Below are 27,469 nucleotides of genomic sequence, written 5' to 3'. Positions count from 1 at the left end.
CTAAATTGCTTCAAAGACCGATATGAATATGTCAAACATGTGAGTAGGACTTCGTTAGGCCTTCCAACTCCATTTTACTCGTAAAAACTATATTCATTTCCAGACCAAACTCACCCTTTTCGGCAAGAAGCGGTCAAAATATATGCACTACTTCACACTAAAAAGGCTTGCGCGGTCAAAAGTGCTCTTAAATTTAAACAGGACTTATCCTTGTTAATCACAAATTTATAGAAGACGTTGTTTTTATGTGCGTCATGCATGGAAAGTTTTAATATCTTCTTTTCAATTTACCGTGAGGGTCGTTTTTCATTACGAAGGTATTACGTATTAGGAATTAATTTAAATATAAAAGCGCTGACTCGGAGATATTAAGCTTAAAGGATTGTTAAACACTTTAAAACAAGCTTAAAACATCTCTTCTAATGAAGACCTTACCTGATAATTCATATTGCGAAATTTTGCTCTATATGTAAACGTCGTCTTTAAGTCAACATTTAATTTCAATCATTTAAGTTTAAGTGGGAGGCTCCCTAAGTTCCTCATAACCCAAATTGCTCCTTCATTCAGTGTGGTCAGTTACAACACCCCATTTATCCTACCGTCCCACCTACTCCGTACTTCTTTTTATGTGAATTTCTTTCGGATACAATGTAATTTCATTTTATATAAATATACACACACTTCTTTTTTTTTCATTTCTTCCTTTTATTTTATTTTATGTTTTTTTTTTGTATCTTAATTTTTTGTTATTTTTTTTTTCGTGTTCCGGGATGTTCCGGAATGTTTCATGTTCCTGGTTTTATCGACGGCCAACAAATTAATGTGCGTCAATCAGTCTTGAATTCTGACGCTGCACGTGCCTTTTTACAAACTTTAATAATCAGTTCCCTTCGCTAACAGTTTTTTTTATGTACAACGGCAACAAAGGCACTCCTACCTTGGATCAGAAATAAGAACTAAAATGGATCGAAATCAACCAACCTCAAGCCATAAAAGCTGTTGAAATAAACTACTTGTTTTCTAAAACGTCCGCTCACTGATAGCAATGTCCTCTCAAGAGCCACAGAAAAAGAAAGTCTCCTACAGTTGGATTCTTACTGCTCGATCCCAAATTTAAAAGTAGTAAGAAAAATTTGTCGTTGTTTGTTTGCGTCCTCCTTCAAACGTGAAATTACTTAGAAAATTTGACGTGGTAGGTAAAGGTAAAGTCGCACAAGAGCCTAGATGGCCCACACGGCCGGAGCTTAGCCCGGTTTCTGTAGCATGAAGCAACTAAGAGTATTGCTACTCCCCCCTGGATGGGATGCTAGTCCATCTTAGGGTTACCCCCCGGGTGTATAAATGGGTATCGGCGACATACTGGGCGAAGAGAGAAAATGAGGAGCCGGGGTTATTGTCTAAGGAAACAACACAGCAACGAAGAGACCAACCTAGCCTCGAACCAACGACCCTCAGATCCTCCGACCGTCCGATCGAAAGTCCGAAACCCTAACCACTACACCACCATGCCTCCACGTCAATTTAACGTGGTAGTCAGCGTAAAAGAAACGTCAAAGAAATGTACCAAAAAGTGTGATGCAGGTGCAACGTTGTTGTTTCACTTAATAAATCTACTGTTTTTTTAATGTTCTCGTTGCATCTTAAAATCCCTAATTGGTCTGTGTTTTTTAAAAGTGACGGGGCGGGGTAGTTTTGTTCCACCAACTCACCCCCCCCCCCCCCCCCCAGTTGTTTTAGCCTTCCTACGGGCCTGCGCAACTTAAGCAGTTAGCGAAAAGAAAGCCTGAAAAAAAATTCAGGCTTGAACGTTCAAGCCGGAATTTTTTTCAGGTTCTTTTTGCAACTGCCTAAGTTGCGTACTAACTGCGAGGATCTTTCTCCTATTTGATTCAATTATTCCTTCGACGGCTTATAATGTTTTATAAATAAACGGAAAAAAATCGAAGACACTATTTTGGTGTCAGATCAAAAAATCTGTAAACACCCACACCAAATTTAACCAAAAACTGTCGAAAACGTACTGGACGCAGAAAAATGAACTTGCAACGTACGTCCAATTTCTTGAAGAAAACTAAATAGTTCTGCAGAGGTTTTACTGATGTAATTGGACTAATTTCCAAAGGTATAAGGATTATTACTCACTCCCGGCTTGATGTTGTTAACACGTCTAGAGGTTCTCGAGAGTTTGTTGACTAATACATCGCTTGTACTTATTATTAAAGGAGTTTTCCCCAGATATTTTGTCGTTGTGGTAAATTAATGGGCGCGATAAAGTTCGGCTCTCCTGTGAAATAATTTTTTAAGCTGTATTTTGGAACTTAAAGATCCAATTCTGTGGACTACAAAAGCGAAAACATTATCTAATGTTACTTTGTTTGTCATAAATGTCTAATGGTCTGGCAAGATTTTCGGTACGTATGCTGGTTTGGTTAAAAGCGGTGAAATAGAAAAATAGTGCTAAGATAGGTCCTTTTCAATAAAACAAAGGTAAAAACATGAACTGAATGCGCCTAAAGCAACCAATCCACCCCGTTACATCCATGAAGATACGATGACGTCAATGCTGTTGTCGCTTGGATAAGAACACGCATACGAAATTGCGGTTACGTCTAAAAACTCTAGTTGTGTTCCCACTCTTCACAGCTTCAATTTTTTGTTATTGGATTTATTCTTTGCATTATCTGTCGTTAAGTTTGAGGTTGACATCTGAACATTACCAGCGGAATGTTTTTAATAAATCGCGTTAATTTCCATCTAATGCACAAAGCAGCATCGCTTGACAACAGATATATGTTTACACAGAAAAAAATGTGCATGTGAACGAACCGGAAAGTGACCAAACTCGTTCTGGATTAAGGACTAACATTACATTATTTTACTTTCCTTTTATATCTCGTGTCTTCTTGGTTTATTCCACAGGTGAGGAGATTCCCTGTGTCTATAACTTTAATCTTCTTAGATTTTTACGCCAATTTTGTGGATAAGACAAAAATTTCCAGAAGTTTTCAGACAGGGTTTTGCTGTGGTGAAACTGCATCCGTTTACCGCAATTTGACTGAGGCAAAGTCGAGGCTGATGCTTAAGTGTTGTTCCCGCTTGCAGCAGTCCACTCTATTTCGCCATATAGAACAGTTTTCTTATAATTTTAATGGAGAAAACGGTTTGGTATACATTTATCTAAACTGCTAAGGTTTTTTCTCTTCATTTTCGCTTTGCGACAGAGCAAAACACTGCCGAACGATTAAAATTTTGAGACAGTTTGCTTTTGTCAAGTTTCTGGCTCATTATTTAAGTTGGCAAAAAACGTTTGGAAAACATTGGTAAAGGTTTCAACAAACTAGGACAACCAAAAATACAACCACTCAAAAACTGACAATCAGATCTTGAAGTTTGGCCCACTTAGAGACTCAAGTGTAATTGGGTCCAAAAGCACATTACAGCTAAGTTCTTACCTTATTTAATCGACGTAAAAATCCAAACCGGAGATGTTCTCACTGCATTGCATTCGAAACCACGGTTAGAAACTGCCATGCATAGGAAATTAAGACTTAAGACCCAAAGACCCGGAAGTCCAAAGTCCTAGAAACCTAAGACCTGGAAGCATAAGACCTGGAAACCTAAGGCCTTGAAACCAAAGGGATGTTAGGTTTCCACTTCTTAGGTTTTAAGGTTTTGGGTTTCTTGGACCGGATTCATAAAGCACTCGTAAGTTAAGATGTATCTTGAGTATTTAACAATAGCCTATTCTTGGAATAACAACAGAATATTGTTCAGAAACAATACTTAGGATACATGTTAACTTAGGAGGGCCCCTGTGTTGACATAATTATCACTCGTTTATTCCTATTTGAAATTACGAAGAGCAACAATCTTTTGTTTTAGTAAATAAGAAGAAAGATTGGCTTCGGAATGGGGAGGTGGGGGTCAATAATTTATTCACGTGGGACAGCATACCCAAAAGTCTGTATTCTATTAAATCACAATTCAGCATTCCACTCTCGTAGTATCGAAACGGACCCTCGAGGAAGAGATATAGTTACAAAAAAATAAGGCTTCTTATGATCAAAAACATTTTGGACCAAATTATTATGGTGATCAAGATAATTCAATCAAAACGTAGAACGAACGAAGCCATTTTTCTGTGAGTAAATGTTCGATATATGTTAATGTCAGAGATCCGTGTATCGATATCACCCGACCATGGGTCAATGGGTCAATTCCACTAAGTATTCAAATTAAAAGCGAACTCAAAAGGGGACCTTGTCTGTGGAAATTTAATAATACCTTATTCGGGAATGAGAACCATAACAATTTTTTCACGTTGTACTATCCGCCGATACATACCGCTTGAAAAATACAGCGATTAGGAGGTCACAGATAATAAACAACCATGGGAGCTAATAAAAGTGGGACTGGTAAACTAAAACTATAAAACATTCAAAAATATAGAAATTACTCTTCAAAAGGAGCTTCAAGAAATTTGCAACAGTGATATTTTACACAAGGGAAAATTGTATTTTTCTTGTTTCCTCTACAAACTCGGAAGCTGTCGTTCGATTTCCATGCTTGCTTGCAATAGAGAGATAGGAGTGTTGTGTTCGTAAGGTAATTCGGCCTCCGTGAAGCAATTTGAAAAAATGACGCTTCGCTCTGAGTTTCTGACGAAGACACCAGAGCGTGAGAGCGACACGTCAGTGTTCAGATCTCTTTACGGTGGCGAAATTCCCATACGAACTCTGTTGATAAATACAAACTTAGATGCAAAGAGCTTGAATAGGGCCCAGTTCTTCAAAACCCGATTAAGCTAATCTTGGATCGTGAACTCTGATTCGAGTTTAATTATTAATAAGTAAAGAATCTTCTTAAAGATTTTTGTCCATTAGTTTTGAACAGTAAGCGTTTCTTAATCATTAGCTTGAAATTTGCTCTCAAAATCATTTTTAATGAGCGAGATCAAAACCTCGGTTAACTTTTAATCGTGGATAAGCGCTTATCGGCTTTCGAACTACTGGGCCCAGGGAAGGATAGAGTTCCCCCCCCAAAAAAAATTGGGAGATTCTTTGATCTTCTTTGGAATCGAAAGGCTGGCTACAAGCCTTTACAAAGTGATCACTTTCTACTCAGAGAAGGGGAATAATAACACTCATTCCAAACGGCTATACGAACTTAAAGGATTTTATTGATCTGATGACTCATGTCTCTACTTAATGTGGATACAACATTTTAGCAAATTTATTGCCGGTTAGAATACAAAAGATATTTATATATACCAAGCTGGAATTCACAGCGGTCAAACTTGATTCGTTAAAGGGAGACACATAGGTCAAAATATAGGCTCTTGAGCGATTTAATGAATAGAAATGAAAAAGAGAAAATTATTGGACCTCGGTGTCGAAGAAATCAAACCAACACCCTCCGGATTAGACCAAAGGTTGCGCTACCAAGTGAGCTACGAGGCCAGACAGGATCAAGTCGTGGTTGATAATGATGGTAATTCGCGGCAATGAGAATGTGAAGGGTACAATGAATTTTGTACCACACAGCACTAATTATACAAGTGGTGAATCAGTGAATTAACTCTGCAGTGAAACTTAAAGTGAAATCACCTTTCAGTATTGGCACAAGCCACTACAGCTTGTTCCGGCTGTTCATACTGCGCATGGAGAGTGGAAAACGGGAGGATTGGGCACGGACAAGATGGCTGAACAGACGTGTCCGTAAGAGCTCCGCACTTGTTAGCTGATTGTAAACTAAATGTTGCCCGTCTATGGATGATATTGCTGTCACTCTAAAGCTACCAACGAAATCTGTTACTCAAAAACGTACATTAACCCAACGAAGTGATTCTAGCGGGTCGGAATCAAGCTCTCCGTTAGATAAGCGACTCAAGAACTCGACGCACGCTGAACACGAAGGTGAAGTCCAAGAAGTTTTTGAAGGAGCGCCCGAATCACCGCTTGCCGTAAATATGTCGGAGAAGTGGACAGAGAAGCTCGACGAAATACTAGTTAAGCTGAATAAGCTAGACAGCATTGAAACCACCTTAAACAATCTTTGTGCAAAGATGACTATAGTGGAAAGCGACATATCGAAGCTGAAAGATGGCGCACGTGTTACTGAGAAGAATCTGAAGGAGATGGATGACGGTTTACAATGGATGAATACAGAATTGGAAGGCTTAAAATTGCAAATAAAGTTTCTCAAACAGCTAAAGAAGACCTGCATACGCAGCAACTCTATGCAGAAGCCTACAGTCGTAGAGAAAATTTGAAATTCTTTGGTCTGGCTGAAAGGGAAACAAAGAGTAATCAAGAAGGCAGCGAAGCGATTACCACATGTAACATTTTATTTGAATTTCTGGAGAATGGCCTTGGACTTGAAAACCCAGAAAAGAAGATAGAATTGCAGAGAGTACATCGTCTGGGGAAACCTAGCAAGATTTCTCCGCTACCAGGATCGCGAGATGGTATTGAGAGCTTCTTTTCACCTGCAAGATTCCGAGATTAAAGTTCTGGAAGATTATCCTCAGGAGATTATTGAGCGCCGACGTAAACAAATCAAGAAGTTAAAGGAGGCCAAAAAGAACGGTATGAAGGCATCTTTTAGCAAAGCAGAACCGGACAAGCTCTATATAAATGGTAAATTTGTCCCAATGTAAATTTCCGTTTGGCTAGAGAATGCGCTTTTGATTGCGCTCTATCGGTTGCGATTTCTAATGTTTACATAAAATGATTTGGCGGGCCTAAAGTGTTTCAATTGGAATAAGGGGCTAACAAGTTCGACGGAGTTCTGAATGTTGGATGGAGTTTATATTATTCCATCTTGCATTCTTAGAGAGGAGTAATGTGTGTGTTCCTTTATATGTCATTTGCGGTTGTATTTTAGTCAGTCTTAGTTTAGTGGGATGTTTGTTTGCAAAGTTCACACTCTTGAGTATTAAGCGAAGAATGATTTCTTTTGTATTTACTTCAAAACAATCAGGAATATATTTTTTACGGAAGTTCGTAAGTCCTTCAACCCTCAGCTGTTTATTCGGAATTTCAGTTCTTATATATGGAATTCATTGTTTACGCAGGTAGAACATGTCAGCTACTTTAAAAATAATGTCTCTGAATGTAAGGGGAATTAGCAACTTCAAAAAAAGACGTACAATTTTCACCTGGTGTCGCAGAAAGAGCGCAGATGTGATTTTTTTACAAGAAACGCACTCAAACAAAACAACAGAAATAAAATGGAAAAATGAATGGGGCGGAAAAATGCTTTTTTCAGACGGTAGCCCAAATTCATGTGGAACTGCAATACTGATCAACAACAAGGCAAATTGTTCAGTGCTTCACACAATTCCCGATCCCCTCGGGCGTTTTATTATTTCTAAAATTAAAGTTGACGACAAAGTGTATGTACTCGTCAATATTTATGCACCAAACAAAGATAAAGAATCTGTCCAATTCTTCAGGAAGTTGCATACTTTGCTTTAGATTGAAAACTTAGATTCTGAGGAGAATATAATTTTAGGTGGAGATTTTAACTGCCCTTTAAACCCAAATCTAGATAAACGAGGTGGAATAATGATACCAAGGAAATCGGTTGTGAATAGCATAGAATGTGTGCAAAATGAATTGGATTTGGTTGATATCTGGAGAGTCAAAAATCCTGAAACAAGAAGCTATACTTGGAGTCAAAAATCACCTACTATATTATGTCGTCTGGATTTTTGGCTTATTTCTAATAATCTGTGTGATTTCGTCAATTCTACGGACATTATCCCTGCGATAAGAACGGACCATGCGGCAATTAGTTTAATCCTTGGTCAAATTGGAGAGGCAAAAGGACCTGGCATGTGGAAAATGAATGTTTCTCTCTTGGATGATGAGGAATATTTAAATTATCTGAGTGTTAATATTTCTAAATGGAAATTGGAGGGGGAACAAGAGTTATCGGACAAACGCGCAGTTTGGGATTGGATTAAATACAATATCAGAAAGCATGCTATTAAGTACTCTAAAGAAAAAACTAAACAGAGAAATGATGTAGAAAAGATAATTCAAGAGGAATACAAAGAAGTAACCACACGGTTTGAAAATGACCCAAATGATTTAAACAAATCTCGTTTAAATGAAGTCAAAGAGAAGCTGGAATTATTTTATGAAGAGAAAACGAATGGAATTATTGTACGTGCAAGGGCTCGCTGGCATGAGCATGGAGAAAGAAGCACTAAGTACTTTTTGAATTTGGAAAAGAGAAATCATTTGAAGAAACATATCAGAAAGCTGTTAATAAGTGGCGCTATAACAGCTGATCCTTACCGGATACTCTCCGAACAAAAGGATTTTTATTACAACTTGTACAAATCAAAAGCGACAGATACGGATTCCATCATGTCTTTTTTGAACAATTTAAATGTTCCGCAACTATCTGAAGAACAGAAACAATCGTGTGAAGGCCAAATTACCAGCGACGAATGTAAAAGCATTTTAGAAACTTTTCAAAACAACAAGTCTCCCGGAAATGACGGAATCCCAATTGAATTTTACAAAAAATGTTGGAATTTTATTTGTGAGCCGTTCATTAATTGCATAAATGAGTCTTTTGTAAAGGAAGAATTGTCCAATTCCCAAAAGCAAGCTGTCATCACTTTAATAGAAAAACAAGGAAAAGATCGCACGTTAATAGAAAATTGGAGACTTATTTCTCTAGTCAATGTTGATGCCAAAATAATCTCGAAGGTAATTGCTTCTAGACTTAAAAATGTCCTGCCTATACATTGTAATCAATCCGGTTACGTTAAAGATCGCTATATCGGTGAAACGGTAAGGTCAATTCTTGATATTATGGATTTTACAGAAAAAGAAAATATACCTGGTCTGATGATATTTATTGATTTTCGAAAAGCTTTTGATACTTTAGAGTGGAACTTTCTGTTTAACTGTCTGGATGCCTTCAATTTTGGCCCTGAATTTAAGCGTTGGATAAAAACTTTTTATAAGAATATTCAAAGCTGTGTGATAAATAATGGCTTGTCATCAGAATACTTTAACCTTTCAAGAGGAGTCAGGCAGGGTGACCCTTTGTCTCCTTATCTTTTTCTTTTAGCTGTTGAGACTTTGGCAATTTCCGTCAGAGAAAATGTTGAAATAAAGGGAATTGTAATTGAACAACAAGAGACCAAATCATTACAATATGCTGATGATACAACTGCGGTTCTCGCTGACATAGAGTCGGCCCACATACTCTTTCAGTTGCTAGAGAATTTTAAAAATATATCAGGTTTAAATGTCAATAGCTCAAAGACAGAGGGAATGTGGCTGGGATCGCTGAAAGGAAATGAAATGAAGCCGCTCGGAATCAAATGGCCGAGCGATCCAATAAAAGCTCTTGGAGTCTTCTTTTCATATGATAAAAAACTTCTCTTTCAAAAAAACTTCTCAGAAAGGCTTGACAAGATAAAAAAATTAATTAATATCTGGTCCTCCAGGGGGTTATCCCTTTACGGGAAGGTTACTATTATCAAAACTCTGCTCTTGCCGAAAGTTGTTTACATATCTTCTTTGCTACCTACCCCTGAACATATAGTGAAAGAATTAAACTATTTGATATACAATTTCCTATGGAAAGGTAAAGACAAAGTAACTAGAGTATCTGCAGTAAATAATTATGAGGGAGGTGGCCTCAAAATGGTTGATATTGAAAGCATGATCAAATCTCTCCGCCTCTCCTGGCTGAAAAGAATCTTTGGTGATAATTCAGGCGTTTGGAAAAGCTATTTAGAATATCTTCTAAAAGAAACAGGCGGTCTGGTTCTTTTTAATTGCAATTATAATATTAAAGACTTAAATATTAATTCTCAATTCTATGCAGAGTTATTGAAATGGTGGTCTGAGTTTCGCACAGACAATGCAAATGATACTAACTGGCATTACTTTATTTGGAATAATCAAGAAATACGAATAAACAATAAACCAGTTTTCTATAAAAGGTATTTCAATAATGGGATTCGAACTGTGGGCGACTTACGCTTTGATCTTAATAATATCGACTCTTATGAATTACAGGCAAAATACATAGAGAAGACGAATTTTCTGGAATGGACTGGTCTAGGCTACTCCATATCGCTCAATTTAAGAAATGCTAATTATAAACCGGATCCCATAGTCCTAAATCCATCCTTCAAAACTGACAGTGGTCTTTTCGATGTAACTAAAAAGAAATCTAAAGATTACTATTCCCTTTTTGTCCGTAAAAAGGCACGCTTCCCTAATCATGCGCAAAAACTAAAGTGTGAATTTAATTTATCTGATGAGGCGTTGAAAAAAGCTTTCTGTCTTCCCCATTCAGTTGCTTTCGAGCCATACGTTCAGGCCTTTCAGTTTAAGGTATTAAACTCTATACTTTACACTAATTCAAAATTACATAAAATCGGCTATATTTCAGACAATCTGTGCTCTTTTTGCAAACGGGAATCAGAAACTATACAGCATCTCTTTTATAATTGTTCTTACTCAATTACTTTTTGGAAAGACTTTGAATTATATTACTTATCCCTGACAAAACAACAAATACATCTTGAGTTGAGACATATTTTAATAGGTGTTCTAACACCAGAATGCCCCTTACTAAATTACCTGTTACTTATAGAAAAAATTTATTTATGGGGGTGTAGAAGAAATAACGAACTTCCGAATATAGGTGGTTACAAATTTAAAGTATCGTTAAAGTATGACACAGAGAAATTTGTTTGTACGAAAAATAATACATTAGACATATTTAAAAAGAAATGGATAATACTTAGACCTGTTTAATATATATATATATATATATATATATATATATATATATATATATATATATATATATATATATATATATGACTTGTACGGGTGTGACTTTCAATTTTTTGTGAGTGAGTGCATGAGAGCATGAGATGAGTGAGTGAGTGTTGTGAATGATGTGTTAGCGGGCCAGCGAGTGAGTAAGCTAATTGTAATATTGTACAAAGTGTAAGTGCGTAAGTACTCTAGTTTATTATTGTATGTAACTGTGTGTTTTCTTGCAAATAAAAATTAAAAAAAAAAAAAAGAGAGTGGAAAACGATAGTGAAAGGGAAAAAGAAGTTTTAAAACTATCATTTTCAGCCAAGATTCTATACTTGCTCTTATTCATGCAAATTATAACAGGTTGCTAAACAGTTTACATTATTTCACCCTCATTTGAGGTAAGAATCGATATTTCTGTGGAATGACTAGTCGTACTGTTAAGTCTGTTAACTGTTACTCGTTCATCATTTCTACAAGCAATGACAGAACAGTTATTCATATTGCTATCAAAACCGTTCTGTTGTGAAGTTGCGGATTCACTGATGCAATGATCGTCTTGAACGTTCAGGAACTTGAGTAATTTTTCCTCCCAAAACGGCTTCTCAAATGGATTGCAGTAGTCGATGAAATTTCTTTTTCGAAGTTCTCGAGGAAGCTCTTTGCTATTCGCTTCATCAACTCTTATCATAATCAAACTGTCGTCCTTTCTGTTCAAAAGGCGATATTTTGCAATGTTTAGTTCATAAATACAATAGTTGCTCTTTAACAAGTTGCTGGATAGCACTGCTATAATTTTGTAACTTTTGTACACACTTTCCGCCATGCTATCTTGGAAGGGTTGTCCAGGTGCAAAGTCCCTGTAGTGTACGCAGCATTTTAAATGATGCTTTTCTTCCAATAGAGGAAGAAGCTTACTTGACACCCACATTTGGTCCGCGTTGTTGTAAATTATGAAAGCGTGGTAATCGAAATCTAAATGGAAAGAAAGAAAGAAAGAAAAAAAGTAAACCTCTCGTGAAGTAGAAATGAAAACCACCACCAAAAAGTTCAGTGTCAACAGTGTGTAGTAACTCATAGGCAAGACGTTTACTGCTGAATAAGATTTGCAAAGTTTCCGTCTCAGGAAGGTAGCATTTGAAGAACAATAAACATATCTTTTCAGTTTCCGCTATAGACAAAGTTCTTATTCACTTTATTGTGATCTCCACTAAGTCCAGCCATTCAGCTTGCGCATGCGTGATGCATATATTGTATTGCACCATGGCACATGTCAGTTATCATTTAAGGTTTTACAGTTTGTTCAGCAGAACAAGGTTGGTTGTTTCATATTTATGGATATTGTAGCCCATTTTTCACCTTTTTTTAGATTCGAGAAAGAGTCAATGCAATTTGGTTAAACAAGACATGTATGACCCCCTCCAAGATAACTGCTCTGACTAATTGTTTGGGAAATTGTTTGCATAATAAAAAAACGGTCTCTTAAAACTCCCAGGAGAGATTCACCAAAAGAACGTTTCATTGAACATTTCTGTGAGCGATAAATTGTGTAAATATTATTGGGATAAAACCAATAAAAAGGCAAAAACTATGGATTCCTTTTCAACATGATTCCTTTACTGATGAGTAGTTCAGTGAAATTTGACAAACAGAGAAAGATGGTAGGTTTTCAGCTTTGTCGTTTATTAAGTAAGCTGTACTCAGTTTGTCAGGATTATTAAGACTGCACCTAAGCAAGGGCTATCGGAATCCTGAAAGAAAATTGGGGGTAACCACGGATTTTTTACCGATAAGCCACAGTAATTCTAAAAAGCTCTTAAATATAAAGGAATGTATGACGATTTTTCCATATTGAAGCTTATTATCTCTGAAAAATGCATGGTTACCCCCAATTTTCTTTTTGAATACCAAGAGCACTTGCTATGTTCTGCTTTCTCCGCATATTTTAAACCGCGCAAAAAATATCCCTGTACTAGTAGGAACACCCATAGGAAACCCAAGTATCTCGAGATGCGCAGAACGTATGCGCAGTAACAAAAGTAGGCACCGTCCTGATTACGGGTTCGATTGTACTTGCAAACCGATGTTGTCTTCCAGTTTTCACCACACAAACACACTTTAGGCATTGCTGTTGTGTGATTACATTGCACTTAAACTCAGTGAAAACGTGAGAATCTTAGCGGTCTAATCACTAGGTCATAAGAAAGTCAGCAATGTAAGGGACGTATGATTATGACAATTATGTTTTAGTACACAACTTAACTAAAAATGCGTACAAACCTTGAGGCAACACACCATTGTTCTTGTGGCATACAAAGTACTTCAGCATGCCGACAACAAGACATATCCCAACGAGGATGCCAATCGAAATAGACACAGCGAGTACAGTGTGATTTGGAGTTGGTGAGGTGTAGTTCGTATCTGATTTAGGCAAGACAGTATAATCCTTGGGGTGTATTCTTGCTACAAAAGGGTTGAAGGGAATCGAAAAACAGATCAGACATGCGATGGCAACAATCAGATTCGAGAATTTTAATTGTCACTTTTCCTCCCCTCCCATTATTTCTTCTGTTCTGGAAAAAAAAAAATTGGGGCGACATTTTGAAAGCCCGTTTTTGGTTTGCTGTGAAATTTCGGGGTTTTCGGTTCACCATAGCACGTTTTTTTGTTCCACTGGTGATTTTTATTATAAAATACTTAAATTAAACAACAACAAGAAGCATTTTACAATACAATTTATAAGTAACAACGTATAAAACTGTCGATATAACAGACAGCTAAAACTTAACACTACTAAACTAAACGCTACACTACTATAACGTAACAATCCTTGAACCCTCTTACAATAAATACTCTTACTCGTTACAGAATTACAACAGGAAGACAAGTTAAAGTTACAAATGAACAAAACATACTAAAGACAGTGTAGCCAAGATAGCTGCGCAGTTGCTGATGTTGGCATTAGTATTTATATTGGGGTTTACAATATTACACTGCCTTATAATGATTTTAACTCTGTACTCAAAATAACAATAAAATGAAATGAAATAAAATAAATAACGGATTATAGAGGAAACTTATCCGTCCATTTGTGGATGGTATTTGATGTTTTCTACCAAACTAAACACTTACGTGAAGTTGGTAATGTAGTTGTACTTGATGGATAAAACGGCTTTATGTCAAAAACGTCTCGTAAAGGAGAAAAAGGGACACCAAGAACCTTAAAAAGTACAACATGAAAGAATTGTAAGTAATTATTTATTTAAGACAATGCTTCTTGCAGTAACTGCAGAAAAATGTAAGACCTATCGTCTATCATTCTGCATTTATTATGATACCATAATTTAATACGAAAAATTCCGAACATAAGCCGTGGGTACACATCTATCATTTGTTTTAAGGGCCTTTGAGGGGGTTTATTGTAGGGGAGGGGGATCTTAAAAGGGGTAAGGTTTATTACTGGTGAGAATTTAAGTTTCAAAATCGGTTGGATTTGACAACAAAATGCTTGGAACACTAAGCTAGCAGCTCAAAACAGCGAATCTTAATAGCCCTTGGGCTTTAATATTTGGGTGTGTGTGGGAGGGGGTGGGGATGCACTATTATCGGAAAGAGCGTAGTAAGTGCAAGCTTATATTTTGGGGAGTCGTTTAGCTGAAAAAGTACGGTAGTCAGTCTAAGCAAAATTTTTCGATAACTAAAACGTGATCGCAGGTTTGTATGTACCGTTCTTCATGTAGCACGTTAGAAATTTCTTAAGGACGTCTGTAACTTATAGCAACAATAATACATGTATACAAGTTGTAAGTTAGCCGAAAAAGATGGCTATGTAAGATTAATAAACAGAGATTAATATATATTTTTAAATGCGATGTTAATACTTACCCACAAAAGAACAGGATCTGGGCATCTGTAGCCATGTGAAGAGATATTATTTCTGAAAAACGTCTGGTTCTAAAATGTATAAAAAGGCAAGGAATCACAAAGGAATGTAAAGAAACCAGTACTGCAGGGTTTCCTGCGAGAAACAGAAGCACGTGTACAACTTCAGAAGCAATGGAAAAATTGTATAGAAACTAGGCAAAAACTAAGAGAAAGATATACTCTTCCATGATTGCCTATTTCATGGGTATTTTCTACTTATTTCCAAGTCGGATTCGGCATTAAACACGTCGACGTCAACTACGGTGGCGTCGACAACACCACGAAACAACAGGTTTTATGAGCAAAACCAATCGCTCTGCACATTTGATTTATATCTCGATACATTTCTTCGCCTTCCTCTTAAAACCAACAACGTAAAATGACCAAATTTGTACAACGTTTATTTAAACACGGCAACAGTTAAAGCTACAAGCTTGTGGGGCCTTTTATAACATAGAATCCAAGAAGAAAAATTTAAGCTAAGGCTTTCTGTATGGAGAACGTTAACTTAAACACCACTCCTACCAGTTTAGTTCCTAGATAGTTTGAACGAGTGAAAATGATCACGAAGTAGCTTAAACAACATGAACTTATGTTTTCAAGTTATCGTTGTCGCTGCTTAAGTTCCATATTATGCCGGAGCATGCGCGGCTGCCATATAATGGTGACGAAGTAATCCTCGCAAGCCATTAACCGATATTAAAATCTCGTTTTTATTAGCCTGTGAACACAGTTGTCTCTCATCACTTCCTGCCGAAACCGCCCCGGGGCGTTCGTGAGTTAACTGTTAAATATGCATGCGTAAGCGCCACAAATGACTGTTAAGCCTCAAAAAGTGCTACTATGACCGTTTTCATGTCCTGCATGGCGTTCAGCAACTAATACATGTACAAAAATGTTGTATTATTCAGTGACTGACACGGGCATACTTGGAGAAAAGGAAATCCGAGTGCTCCTATCTGGAGTCGAACCTAAGACCTTCCGATTACTTCTTCGAGTGCTCTACCACTGAGCTACAGGAGACTCGTGGGAGCTAAGGCCATTAAACTAGGTTCACGGGGTAAACAAACAAAAACGAAGAGCATCGAGAATCGCTTTCGGAAAAAAAACTAGGCGAGATGTCATAAGAAGAACGATGTATATTGTTCAATTGGAACACAGTCTTCAGCATAGTGGAATGTTACAAGACAGTGTTTGGTCTTTGACGACTATTTCGAGTTTTGGTAGAAGTAAAAATACTAGAGCCAACCATCCATACAAAATACAAACTAAATTAGCTGAAGTTAACTCCTTTAAGTACTCCTTCTTCGTGAGAATCGCCAAGGACTGGAAAAGTTTGCCAAACCATCTTTTTACGGACGAAATTAACGTTATCAAATTTAAAAGAGGCCTAAAAAAGTGGATGAAGATTTATTGACACAGAAGGACCTTTTATAGGGATAACCTCGCGGTCCTCCTTTTCAAATATGTATCGTGTATCATGTTTATGAACGTATATGTATTTGAATAAAGTGTTATTATTATTATTATTATTATTAGTATTATTATTAAACATCCTGCATACTGCTAGGATTTGAATGTCAATGTGTGGCATATGCGCAATGGAAGCGCCGGAAAATTTTCTCCTTACCTTCGGACGCAAAAAGCACAATGCCCCGGCCATAGAACTATCGTTGGAAATAATACCAAGGCGAACGAGAATACCAGTCCAGTTTCCAAGTGAATCTAAACAAAGAAATAAAAAGCAGGCTAGAAGAAGTTTATCTTCCCCTGGAGATGAGCACAGTAAAACCTGGTAGCAAGGGATCCCAAACTTCTGGTCACCTGTAATGGGTCTATAATCTTACTCCCTGTTGCCCACGTCATTCCCCTTCACTCAAAATACCGCCCTCAGGAAACACAACATCCTTGGAGACCCCTGAGCAATTACTCTTACCGAACCAGTTCCAGAAGCATTCAGTTGAATTCCACGCTTCTGATCGGCCAGAAGCGGGGAATTCAAATGCTTCTGGAACTGTTTCGGTAAGAGTAATTGCCCAGGGGCTCTCCTGTTCTTACAAATAACTTTCGCCCACGAAAATCTCTTCCACCAGACAAACTGTTCCTGGATCTCCGAGGATGGAAACACAAGGGATTTAAACTTATCGGTAACAAAATTCGTTTTAATTAATTAAGTTTATTTATTTCATTAATTACGTTTACTGGGAAGCAGAGAGATTTCCAGTGACTACAGCAACACGAAAGCGCGCTCAGTTACCTTTGGCTTTCTCTCGCTACAATTCAGTTTGAAACCGCTAAAATTTTACGTTCGAAAATCCGTCTAAATCCTTTCATTTGGCCTTCTCTTTAGCAAGTGTAGTGCACTTTACGCTACGCATGGTAAAGTCCGTCCTTACCAAGCCTTTGACATAGTATCAAAGGTAAAGCGCTTTTGATCGAGATTTGAGGCGGTGTAAAAGTGTTGTTGTCAACTGTTTGTTTGACTTATAGAAAGGTATTGAACAAACCCACGGCAGTTTTCTAGGGTTTATACTCAAATACACCATAAAATGACGTCACAAAATGACCAAAATTCAAATGGAACCACGAAGCCGCAGGCGAGCGGTTTCACTGCCAAGTTTTGAAAATTTCATGGCTTTAGTTTTGGTCTGTAATAGTATAGACCATGGAAAACTGACGTCAATTTGTTTTTTACAATAACATGGAAAAAGTGCGAGCGGAATTGGCTTTATTTTCTGTTAAGAAAGCGCGCGCCTTACATCTGACCTCATTTTTATTGTCTGTACTCTTATAGACAATAGCTTCGAGTCAATCAGCGTACGGAAATTTTGACAGTTATTGTAAAAACTACCTTTGATGCACGTTAAAGGACTATTAAACGTTGTGGTAAATGTGCTACTCTCAAGGCATGTCAAAAGTGTTTGTTTCTCACACCTTTGTCAAACCTTTGATGCTAATCAAAAGACGCAGTGTATTGCCCGCGTATACCGGTCAGTAGCTTCGTTTATTACTTACCGTTCATTGGGGTCCATGATGCATTTATATACCAGTGGTTGGTGTGTTCGTACTGACCAAAGCTTACACTGATTTTTGATGGCAACCAATCCACCGATTGATTAGGTGACGAATTCGGGCAATCTAAATGAAAAAAAATTAGAACCTATTCAAAAACTAAAAAAAACTCTTAATCCAGTAATTTGAAAGGATCTGGAGTAAATAATGGTCTTAGGCGGTCAACAAGAAATCGCCGGCAAAAACTTACATAACTTGAAAAATGATATATTTACGCTCTTGAATTTACTAACCCGCATGTCTCAATCTCTTGAAGTACTTGTCAAGATAGCGGGACATGAATGGTTAAAAATATCTATGAAAACTCGATGGAAACAAAGAATAAAATGACTTTATTACACTCATTTTGAAATCACTGATGATCCTTGCAATCTGATCGGCTCTCAACAGTGCGATTTATTCCCAAATTGTACCATTTTTCGCTCTAAATCGCATCCTTTCTTTAGTCCATGAAAATGGAAATGAAGTCGCAAAAATAGAACATTAAAATTGACAATAAAACTCTGTGGTTTTAAAATAGGTGTGATAAAGTGGTAATTGAACTTTGTGTCGTGCAATTTTGGTCTGAAATCATACTTGCGATTTCAAATCAAACTCAAGCGGCGCGCTCGTTCGATTTTGAAATCACGCGTATGATTTCAGACCAAAATTGCACTCCACTCAGTTCAATTACCATTATTAATCAGTTTTTAATATTATCACATTTATAGTATATATAACACTTCTTAATACTTTCTGTGTAAGTAGGGAAGAACTGGCGTGTTTTTCCAAGGGTAATGGCATAAGAAAATAATCATAATCATCATCATCATAATAATGACGATAGCAATGACGCTGATGATGACGACAAGTAATGATGATACTGTTGCTGCTGCTGCTGCTGCTGCTGATGATGATGATGATGACAACGACAGTAATGATGCTGATGATGGCAACTAAGCAAAGTTAATCAACTAATTTTATCACCAACTACTTACCACTGTTTGGAGTGAGTGCTTTCCTGTAGCGTTTTTTGACGAATATCTTGTCAGTTAATGTTTCACGGTCTACAACTGGAAAAAAAAAAAACAACAAAAAAGAAAAAACAAGAGAAACAGAAGATAAGATAACTGGTTGTTTTTTCTTTGCTGGTTAATTGGCAACTTAGCGAAAGAATGGCAAGGCCAGACACCATTTTTCTGGAAATTTTTTTTCTATTGATGCTCTTTTTAAGGGGCATAACCGTCGAGCGTTGACGAAATAGGATGTAATTTAAGAGAGACAAACAGGAAAGAACATCTATACAAACATCCAGTTAGAATGCAAAATACACAGGGATACTCCCAAATGATAGTGCTCTGATCAATGCTGTTCCTATATTAATTATTAATTCAACTTTAACTACGTTTTAATCACTATTAAATCTCAATTTTTCTGAGATTAACTGAAATTCCCCATTCTAAGAATTAACAAATCCCACAAAGACTTATGACTTATGACTTATGTATGAGGTGATGTTCTCTTTACAACTACAATAGCTATTTTAATCGATTTAGTGAGACACCGAAAGGAGGGTCTATCATGATAACGGTTACGATAATTGAGCAATAATAATTCTAAAATCTTTAAAAAATAAAACGATGTATGGAATTTTTTCCAAATTAAAGCTTTATAATTACCTCTGAGAAATACTAGATTGCCCACAGGTTTCCTTTCGGATTTTAGTAACACTTGCTAAGTAATTTTAGTAACACCTTTATGCTTCTCGCTCGTTATCTTAAACCAAATTAAAAGGGGGGCGCATAGCCAAGACTGTGCTCTGTTTGCTGGGAGCAAGTAATGAAACTGAGATCATGAGTTCTGCTATATATTGGCCACAATCGAAGGCTGGAGAAAAAGAGGCCTGAACTCTGGCCTGCATTGATTAAATACTCGGAACTAAGAGTCCCGTATGTAAACTGACCCCTACTAGTCAAAAAATTAACTCACGTAGCGAGCCGCATAAATTCATTTATTCTCTGTAGGAATAAATTTCCTTTGAATTAGTAGGCACCGCCCAAAAAAAATCATTAGCTTCTCGGACCATCCCTAGATGCGCATAACAAATGCGCACAAGCAAAAAGAGAAGCAGAGAGTATTTTGTAACTGCTTGTGAATTACCTTTTGCTTGGTTCAGGCAAAGGTGGTAACATCTAGCAAAGAATCTTTGCACCTGTGTGGCGATAAAAGCAGGAATACGTTCATAAGTCTGGCCTAAACGTGTTTAACAGCAGTGCTACTGGTTTAATACTAACATTGAATCTTTTTTCTGCGGGTTAAAGTTCATTATAAACCAACTACTAGACGAATTAGTTCCCTCTAATGTAAAACTCTTTACAAAGGTGTTTTCTATTTGAATTTTTTGCTCTACTTTTAATATCTAAATATCTATCGACTATCAGTTTAGTCAACTACAAAGTTCTAGCGTTCAATTGCAATTTGGAAACAAACATTCGAAACAAATTTTAATTCTTGCTAGCTCGGTAAACCTTTCACTATTAGTCCTGACTACAAAATACAATCCAGTTGTCGCGGAATCTTTCACGGACTCCGCACTTTCCGGTTCACAAACTGAAGAGGACTGTATCTTTCCTTTTCTAAAGATTTATTTAACATTCCAATAATCTGACAATCTCTGATCCAATCTACAATTCACTATCTTCTATTCGCGATGCACAGTTCCGTTCACAATCCGTTCTTACTCGATCTGACCCCCGGGGGGAGGGGGGGGGGCACTTGGCCCATGTTTGGGTGTAGGGGTGCCGCTGGGGGTTTGAAACCCTTACCCTGTTTAGGACGAAAATAACCTTAAATACCTACCCTGTGTAGGACAACGTCCTCTATTCTAAGACCCTATTTAGGACAGAGGACAACATCTAGGTCTTGTGTTTATTGGCAATAGTAATAATATTTAAAGGCCCACTGTCACTTACCGGACGTGATGTTCCACGCATTGAAACGCGAATACCAATCACAACAGATAAAATAATACACTACCTAGAAGTGATGGCGAAAAATCCCAAAATTTCGCATTAACAGCGGTGAACCTTAAGTGGAAACTCAATCGACGTGAAGCATTGCTCACTAAAATAAATACAGACTAACGTCTCTGATTTGGGCCTGATTTCGGATTGCCAAATACTCAACGACAGTCTTGCAACCATACCCTGTCTAGGACGGGTCCAGGGCAGACTCGTTTGAAATTATATACCCTGTTCAGGGCAGAGAGACCAAAAACCATACCCTATCCAGCGGCACGTCCCCGTATAGCCCATATAGGGGAGTACCCCCCCCCCCCCGGATCTGACCTTACATTACAATTGTAGTAAGATTTACTAGGTTCTATTTGTGCAACAAGTATTTTCACTACAATCACGAGCACAGTAAAATCCCAAGCCTACACTATTGTAATGCTACTAAATTTAATTTCAATTCAGTCACAATTACACCCGTTTCTCTTCCTTATTTAGCTTAATAGATGCGTGCAGTTACATCATTGTCATGCAGTGTATTAACTTCGGACTTTCCCAGAGTACAATTGTGCAATCTGCTTTGTTCACTAATTTAATATTGCTCGCGTTACTTGCGATATATGTCGTGACGTTATTCATTTAATTAATTTCTTAGTTTTAAATATTCTATCATGCAACATTTCGCGTCACGCACATCAGTGCTCAGTTCTTTCCCGACACCAGTTTTATGTCAGCTATCCATCCTTTCCTGTGGCTCATCTTGGCAGTATACAAATATTTAGTCAGCTACAAAACTCTAGCATTGAACTTCGGAACGAACATTAGAAACAAACTTGAATAATTTAACTTCTTCGGCAGACATGTTACTATGGTTAATTTTCTGTTTGTTTGCATTTCTTGATCTGTTGACAATGAGGTCACAGTTTTGGCATTTTTGGTCATGCATACATTAGAACGAACGAAGATGAGCATCCAAATCTTGAAGGGGCACTTTCATCCTTTAAGCCCCACTATCAATGTTTATGTTCTCCTCATTGTACTCCATTTCTTATGGTAGTAGTTGGGAGATTTTGTTTGCATATCAAGCATTTTATCTTTGGTAATCATTTCCTTTATGATCATGTCATACAATGCCATGTTGATCAACTGAGGAGAAAATAAATGCTAGTCTCTATTGGAGCTGAAAAAGTTACAAAAAAAAGATTTGACGCTGGATCACTCGGTAAAAAAAAAAAATGTCATATCGAAAAATTGAACAAGACAAGACAAAACAAAATAAGAAAACAGAACTGTCAGTCGCACAAGACAAAGCGAACCAATTAACAAACCATACACATAGCGGTGTGCAAGATATTTGTCAGATGAACCTAGTTTAATGGCCTTAGCTCCCAAGAGTCTCCTGTAGCTCAGTTGTAGAGCATCCGAACTAGTAATTGGAAGATCTTAGGTTTGACTCCTGCTGGAAGAACTCGGATTTTTTTCCAAGTATGCCTGCGTCAAAGACTGAAAAATTCGTCTATTAATTATTTTTAGTTTTGCAAATTGAAATTAGAGGCTAATGTCATCAAAAGATCCCGCATGCAATACTCCTTGACAGTTCATTGTTGTTGTCGGCCTTTTTATGCCCATCATGCAAATTTTACAGAAAACTTGTGTAAACAAGGAAGTAAAAGGTGAAGTCTTTGTGTTTATCCAGTGGAAGATTTCATTGTGATATTCATTTTAATGCTGATCTCTCTAATTGATGTGTGAGTGGCAGTAAAACGTTTGGAATAAAGTGGCTTGTCAGGAATTTTAACTTCTCCTACATTCGCGGGACTCAGCAATGTTCGCGTACAGTTTAAACCCTATTTAATTCCAATTGAATTGACCTCTGAGGGCTTTGGGGGTCCTTTAAAAGGTAAAATGACGTAAACTACTATTACCAACTGGAACCCCTACTATGACGCTGTTGTGATATGTCAAATGTTTGGCCATAAACGTTAAATAGTGCACAGAAGCCAATTATTAATTTCATCCACCAAGGGAAACAAATTAAATTGTTCTTCTGGCCAACTTCCCAAACAGAAATAATTCAGTAATAATCACTGACTCTGGATCAAATGAGCAACGCTCAAAATATTCTGCGTCAAGATAGGAAAGTTTAGCAAACTCAGAAAGGTTTCTGTTTCGATTGTAGACGCTGGGCGCTTCTGGAAAGCTCCTGTAATAGTGATGATCTAGAGGTCTGCTATTCTTTACCCGACAGACTTGAATTGCTGTAAGGCTGATCATGTTTATGACCTAAGACCTCACAGCCAGCTGAGCGTTTTACGATAGGAAAGTTTAGCAAACCCAAAAAGGTTTTTGTTTCGATTGTAGATGCTGGGCGCTTCTGGAAAGCTCCTGTTATAGTGATGATTTGAAGGTCTGCTATTCTTTAATTACCCGACAGACTTGAATTGCTGTAAGGCTGATCATGTTTATGACCTAAAACCTCACAGCCATCTCAGCCTTTCACGATAGGAAAGTTTAGCAAACTCAGAAAGGGGTCTGTTTCGATTCTGAGATGCTGGGCGCTTCTGGAAAGCTCCTGTAATAGTGATGATTTGAAGGTCTGCTATTCTTTACCCGACCGGACTCGAATTGCTGTAAGGCTGATAATGTTTATGACCTAAAACCTCACAGCCATCTCAGCCTTTCACGATAGGAAAGTTTAGCAAACTCAGAAAGGGTTCTGTTTCGATTCTGAGATGCTGGGCGCTTCTGGAAAGCTCCTGTAATAGTGATGATTTGAAGGTCTGCTATTCTTTACCCGACAGACTCGAATTGCGCACGGTTGATCATGTTTATGACCTAAAACCTCACAGCACTTAGCCAGCTGAGCCTTTCTCGCTGAGTAACACGAGACTAATAAAGTTGAATGTTACGCAAATTCAAGAGCTCATCCAGCAGCTGCGAAATGCACAACGACCAAACAATTTTGTTTGTTTTCCTTTCTCCTTTTGCTTCTCACGTTTGTTCGTACTCATATGCTTGTAATTGCGTTTCTGTCGTTTCGTTAGCTAAATCAGTAAATGTGGTGCGAAACGAATCGCTCTATTATAAATCTGGTAAATAAGGACAATAACTTGCCTTTGTTTGGGATCTTCGCGTCAGAATGGCACTGCATTCCTTAAGGCATCCTGTGGGATCTGAGATCGATTTGTAAGGAGTCTGACTTGATCCTTTAAGAAGTATCACATGTAACAGTGACACTAGAATGACCTTGCTGATCACGAAATGGTCTCTTGCAGCCATGCATGTAACTGGCGTTACTGACAGTATCGAAAATTATTTCAAATGTAGATTTCAAAGACAGCCTTGTTGTCTTTACTGTATAGAAAAGTGATGAGTCCCTTGCGAACGACAATAGGACTTATCCGCTGACGTCATTTAGGAAGTAGAATACTCGGCGCCACAGGATAACCAGGCTCAGCAGTAAAAGCCACTAATTAATTGTGTTTGCAAGGACCACCATCGTACAGGATCCTGTAGTGAAGGATCTAATCGGCCAAAAAATTGTAGAACAAATAATCTTAAAAAAAAAAAGCAAGGCTGATTTCATGGTCAGGGAAGTATATCATCGTCTTGAGGAAAAATATCCGTACCTGAAGTTGCCATACATTGGGCATATCAGCCGTCACATGAACTATTGATGGAGAGGGCTGTTTATTTTCTTAATTGTTTTAGAGGTGTTTCAGTTCGTTTTAGGTTTTGGCGATAAAAACACCTTCCAGATAAAATTTTCAAGGGGGGGGGGGGGGGGGGGAGGTAGAATTATGCTGTCTAGTTGTGGGATGAAAACGACTGATTACTGAACGTGATGCTTTATTCAAAGAACTATCTTTAACCATTAAAAATTTTTTTTAATATAGGAAGAAAACCACACTCATCGTCTTTCCTCTTTGCGCATGCCGCAAACCTCCTACCTCCTTGCAAAAAAAAAATAAAAAAAATGCTAGATAAAGCAGAAATTACGTAAGCCTACTTATACTATAGGCTCGATTTCCGCGCGGGGAGTCATACTACAGACCTTGTGACACACAAATGACCTCCGAGCAACTTCCAGTTACCTCGAGGAAGTGAATGCATGCTGCATCGATTTATGAATCAAATATTCTTGTGGATCTACATTAGTATATACCGCACAAGTGAATAGTACTTTTCGCGCGCGCTGATTGGCTAGCTCGGACGTGATTAGCTAAGTACTATTCACCTCCGAGCAACCGAAGAGAAACAAGATGGCTTCCCGTTTCGCCACGGTCACTAAAGAGGAATTTATTTAGATAAACGAGGCAGCTGTTACAAAAAATACAAAAATGGCAACAAAGTTTAGTTTGACGGCATTAAATGGTAAGTTATTTAATCTTTCCAACCTCATATTCTAAGGCGAAAAATGAAACTACAATGCCTTGTTTACGAAAACTGCCGAGCACTATAATTACAATGTAGACAATAAAACATCTAATGTTTTGGAGCATGGTTTCAAAATCAAGACGAATTTCACACAACAATTAAAGAAATGACACTTTAGCAACTAAACAAGTGTCTCAAAAAGTTTTAATTGTTCGCAAGAAAGCGAGACGGAACTTTCTACAACAAGAAATCGCTTACCGCGCGGCGCGCGAGATTTTAAAATTTCCCACCATTTGTCGGTATACTGTCAAAAATAAAGTAATTTTGGCCCGCCAGTTATTCAGCTTGTGTGGTATTATACTAAAACAATTATTCATCTCAGTGTCGGTGAAAGTGGTGGATATTTACCTCGCTGCTTCGATCCACCGCTTTTCACCTCCACTTCGGATAATAATTGTTTTTTTACAATTAGAGACTACTTTTTCCTCCCTCTCCCCAATCCTTCCTCGTTCACTTTTTTAATTTGCATAATTTTAGCGTCACTGCTCACAGACTAATTATAATTTGTCCTGCCCAGTTGTCGCTGTCGTGCAAATAAAATGCCTTCAATGAAAAAAACAAAGCAAACCGATAACAAAAATATAAAGGCCCGTTTAGTAGTACTCGGATATTTAATTTTCGAAACCATGGCAAAACAAGGCTAGAAACCGCAAGCAAAATAAAAAAATTTCCTTCCGGTCAGTACTGGACGTTGGTAGCTTCTTTTTTTACTAATGGCCTTATATTTTAGCCCCCTGGCGGGGGAGGGGGGATGGGCACTCTCATACTGATGAAAGGGGCGGGCGTGTTCGTCGGAAATTTTGAATTACACTCCTAAAGGACGAGACCAATCTGGGAAAGGCCAAAGCATTTTTTGACACCTAAAAAAGACCATTTTAAAACACAGATTAATATATAATTATTTTTATACTTCTTCGCGTGCAACCCTAAACGAAACCATCACGGCTAAATATAAAGCGTTTTTCCCAGAGCACCCTAAGTGATACCAAAATCCGAAATTTACATCCGTAAGCGAGACGACGGGCATCCCCGCCTCTTCCATATGAGAGGCCCCCCCCCCCCCCCCCCCCCCAGTTTAGTTCTAAAAGCAAACCGGGAACCAACTTTTTCAAGCCTTTCGTTTGAAGTTTTCTGGCAGTCCCGATTGCAAACGCGCGATGCGTTTGACTGCTTTTGGCATTCTGACACGAGACATGCCCAAGAGTTTTCCTGTCCTTTCCGAGAGTCCTAGGAAAGCAAACAAACCGAGTATTTATCTTCCAGTTGTCCGTTGCTCACAAACGTTTTTTTATGCATAAGCCGTTCCCTATGGACAGAGTTAAACAACTCGGGTGTGCAAGAAATTCGCTAACAGAGTATTTAAAAACATACGGCACTTTCTCTCATTTGTAGAGAGAACAGGTTTTAGCTGTTGTTGAGAGTCGTTATCAGGAAGGGGACAATCTGGGCGAATTCTTATGAAACGAAATGTGATTTAGGAAAGAACACTGAATGAAGTAGGAGCAGAATGAAAATCTTGTGGACGCCTGTAGACAGTCGACCACCATGAAAAAGCGCTTCGGGTTGATTATTTTGGTGTCCATCTCCTGACTATTATAAAACTTTAATTACCGGCTTCATTAAGTCCTCAACAATTTTCATTCTGTACTAAATATCCACAGATTTTCTCTGTACCTTTAATCCCAAATCACCAAAAGTTATAAGACCTCCCATAACACTGATCTACAAACTAATGGAGGTTTTTCAATTTCTTAAGTACACATTCTCTCTGAACAAGTTACACTTTAACTTAGTAACTAAGGCCACAGCGTGTGCTGTATATATATGAAATTTCGTTATGCTTGATGATCCTTAATCCTTTCACTCCCATGAATGTTAAAAGGCCATTTCCGAGTTGCTGTGAACCTCATTATGAAGGTGAGGCTAAGTGCGAAACTTTTCATATGAAAATTAGTTTTGTTTGCATATGAATGAAAACTAATTTTTATAACAAAAACTTTGCACTTAGCCTCGCTTTTATAACGGAGGTTCAAAGCAACTCGGAAATGGTCTATTCTCCTGACTAACTGCCATGCATTTCTTTTAAAGTTAGTTCACAGAATTTGGCGTTCCCCTTAAAAAAATATCACCTAGTTGATGATATTTTTTATTTTAATCACCTGTCTGGTTGACAATGTATTGATAATATAAGGAGAAATTACAAATGTAAAACTTTTGGGAGCCGAGAGGGTTAAA

The 27,469-nt window shown here is 37.7% G+C and overlaps 1 protein-coding gene across 1 annotated transcript; it reads right to left on the bottom strand.

The window, feature by feature from the left end:
* Positions 1 to 10,873: 10,873 nt before the first annotated feature.
* LOC146479894 (uncharacterized) lies at positions 10,874 to 24,188 on the bottom strand. Its single transcript, XM_085110778.1, has 9 exons — positions 23,912 to 24,188; positions 19,947 to 19,998; positions 18,785 to 18,859; positions 17,751 to 17,873; positions 16,366 to 16,460; positions 14,697 to 14,765; positions 13,944 to 14,031; positions 13,092 to 13,274; positions 10,874 to 11,786 (listed from the first exon to the last, which is right to left on the bottom strand). The coding sequence occupies exons 1-9, from the start codon at positions 24,074 to 24,076 to the stop codon at positions 11,188 to 11,190; spliced, it is 1,449 nt and encodes a 482-aa protein (XP_084966904.1). The 5' UTR covers positions 24,077 to 24,188; the 3' UTR covers positions 10,874 to 11,187.
* Between the last annotated feature and the right edge of the window lie 3,281 nt (positions 24,189 to 27,469).

This window comes from Pavona decussata, unplaced genomic scaffold (assembly GCF_977016875.1).
Source record: "Pavona decussata unplaced genomic scaffold, jaPavDecu1.1 SCAFFOLD_58, whole genome shotgun sequence".
NCBI lineage: Eukaryota > Metazoa > Cnidaria > Anthozoa > Scleractinia > Agariciidae > Pavona > Pavona decussata.
The sequence above is the reverse complement of the archived record's forward strand: the minus strand, read 5'-3'. Positions and strand labels throughout refer to the sequence as shown.

What these genes read in the sequence shown, in the direction of transcription:
- LOC146479894 (XM_085110778.1), bottom strand. Translation starts at nt 24,076, where the DNA reads ATGGCTGCAAGAGACCATTTCGTGATCAGCAAGGTCATTCTAGTGTCA. An exon ending in AACTACATTACCAACTTCAC is followed by an intron (nt 13,275 to 13,943) that starts GTAAGTGTTTAG and finishes ACCCTTTTGTAG; the next exon opens with CAAGAATACACCCCAAGGAT. An exon ending in CAATGGTGTGTTGCCTCAAG is followed by an intron (nt 11,787 to 13,091) that starts GTTTGTACGCAT and finishes CTTTCCATTTAG; the next exon opens with ATTTCGATTACCACGCTTTC.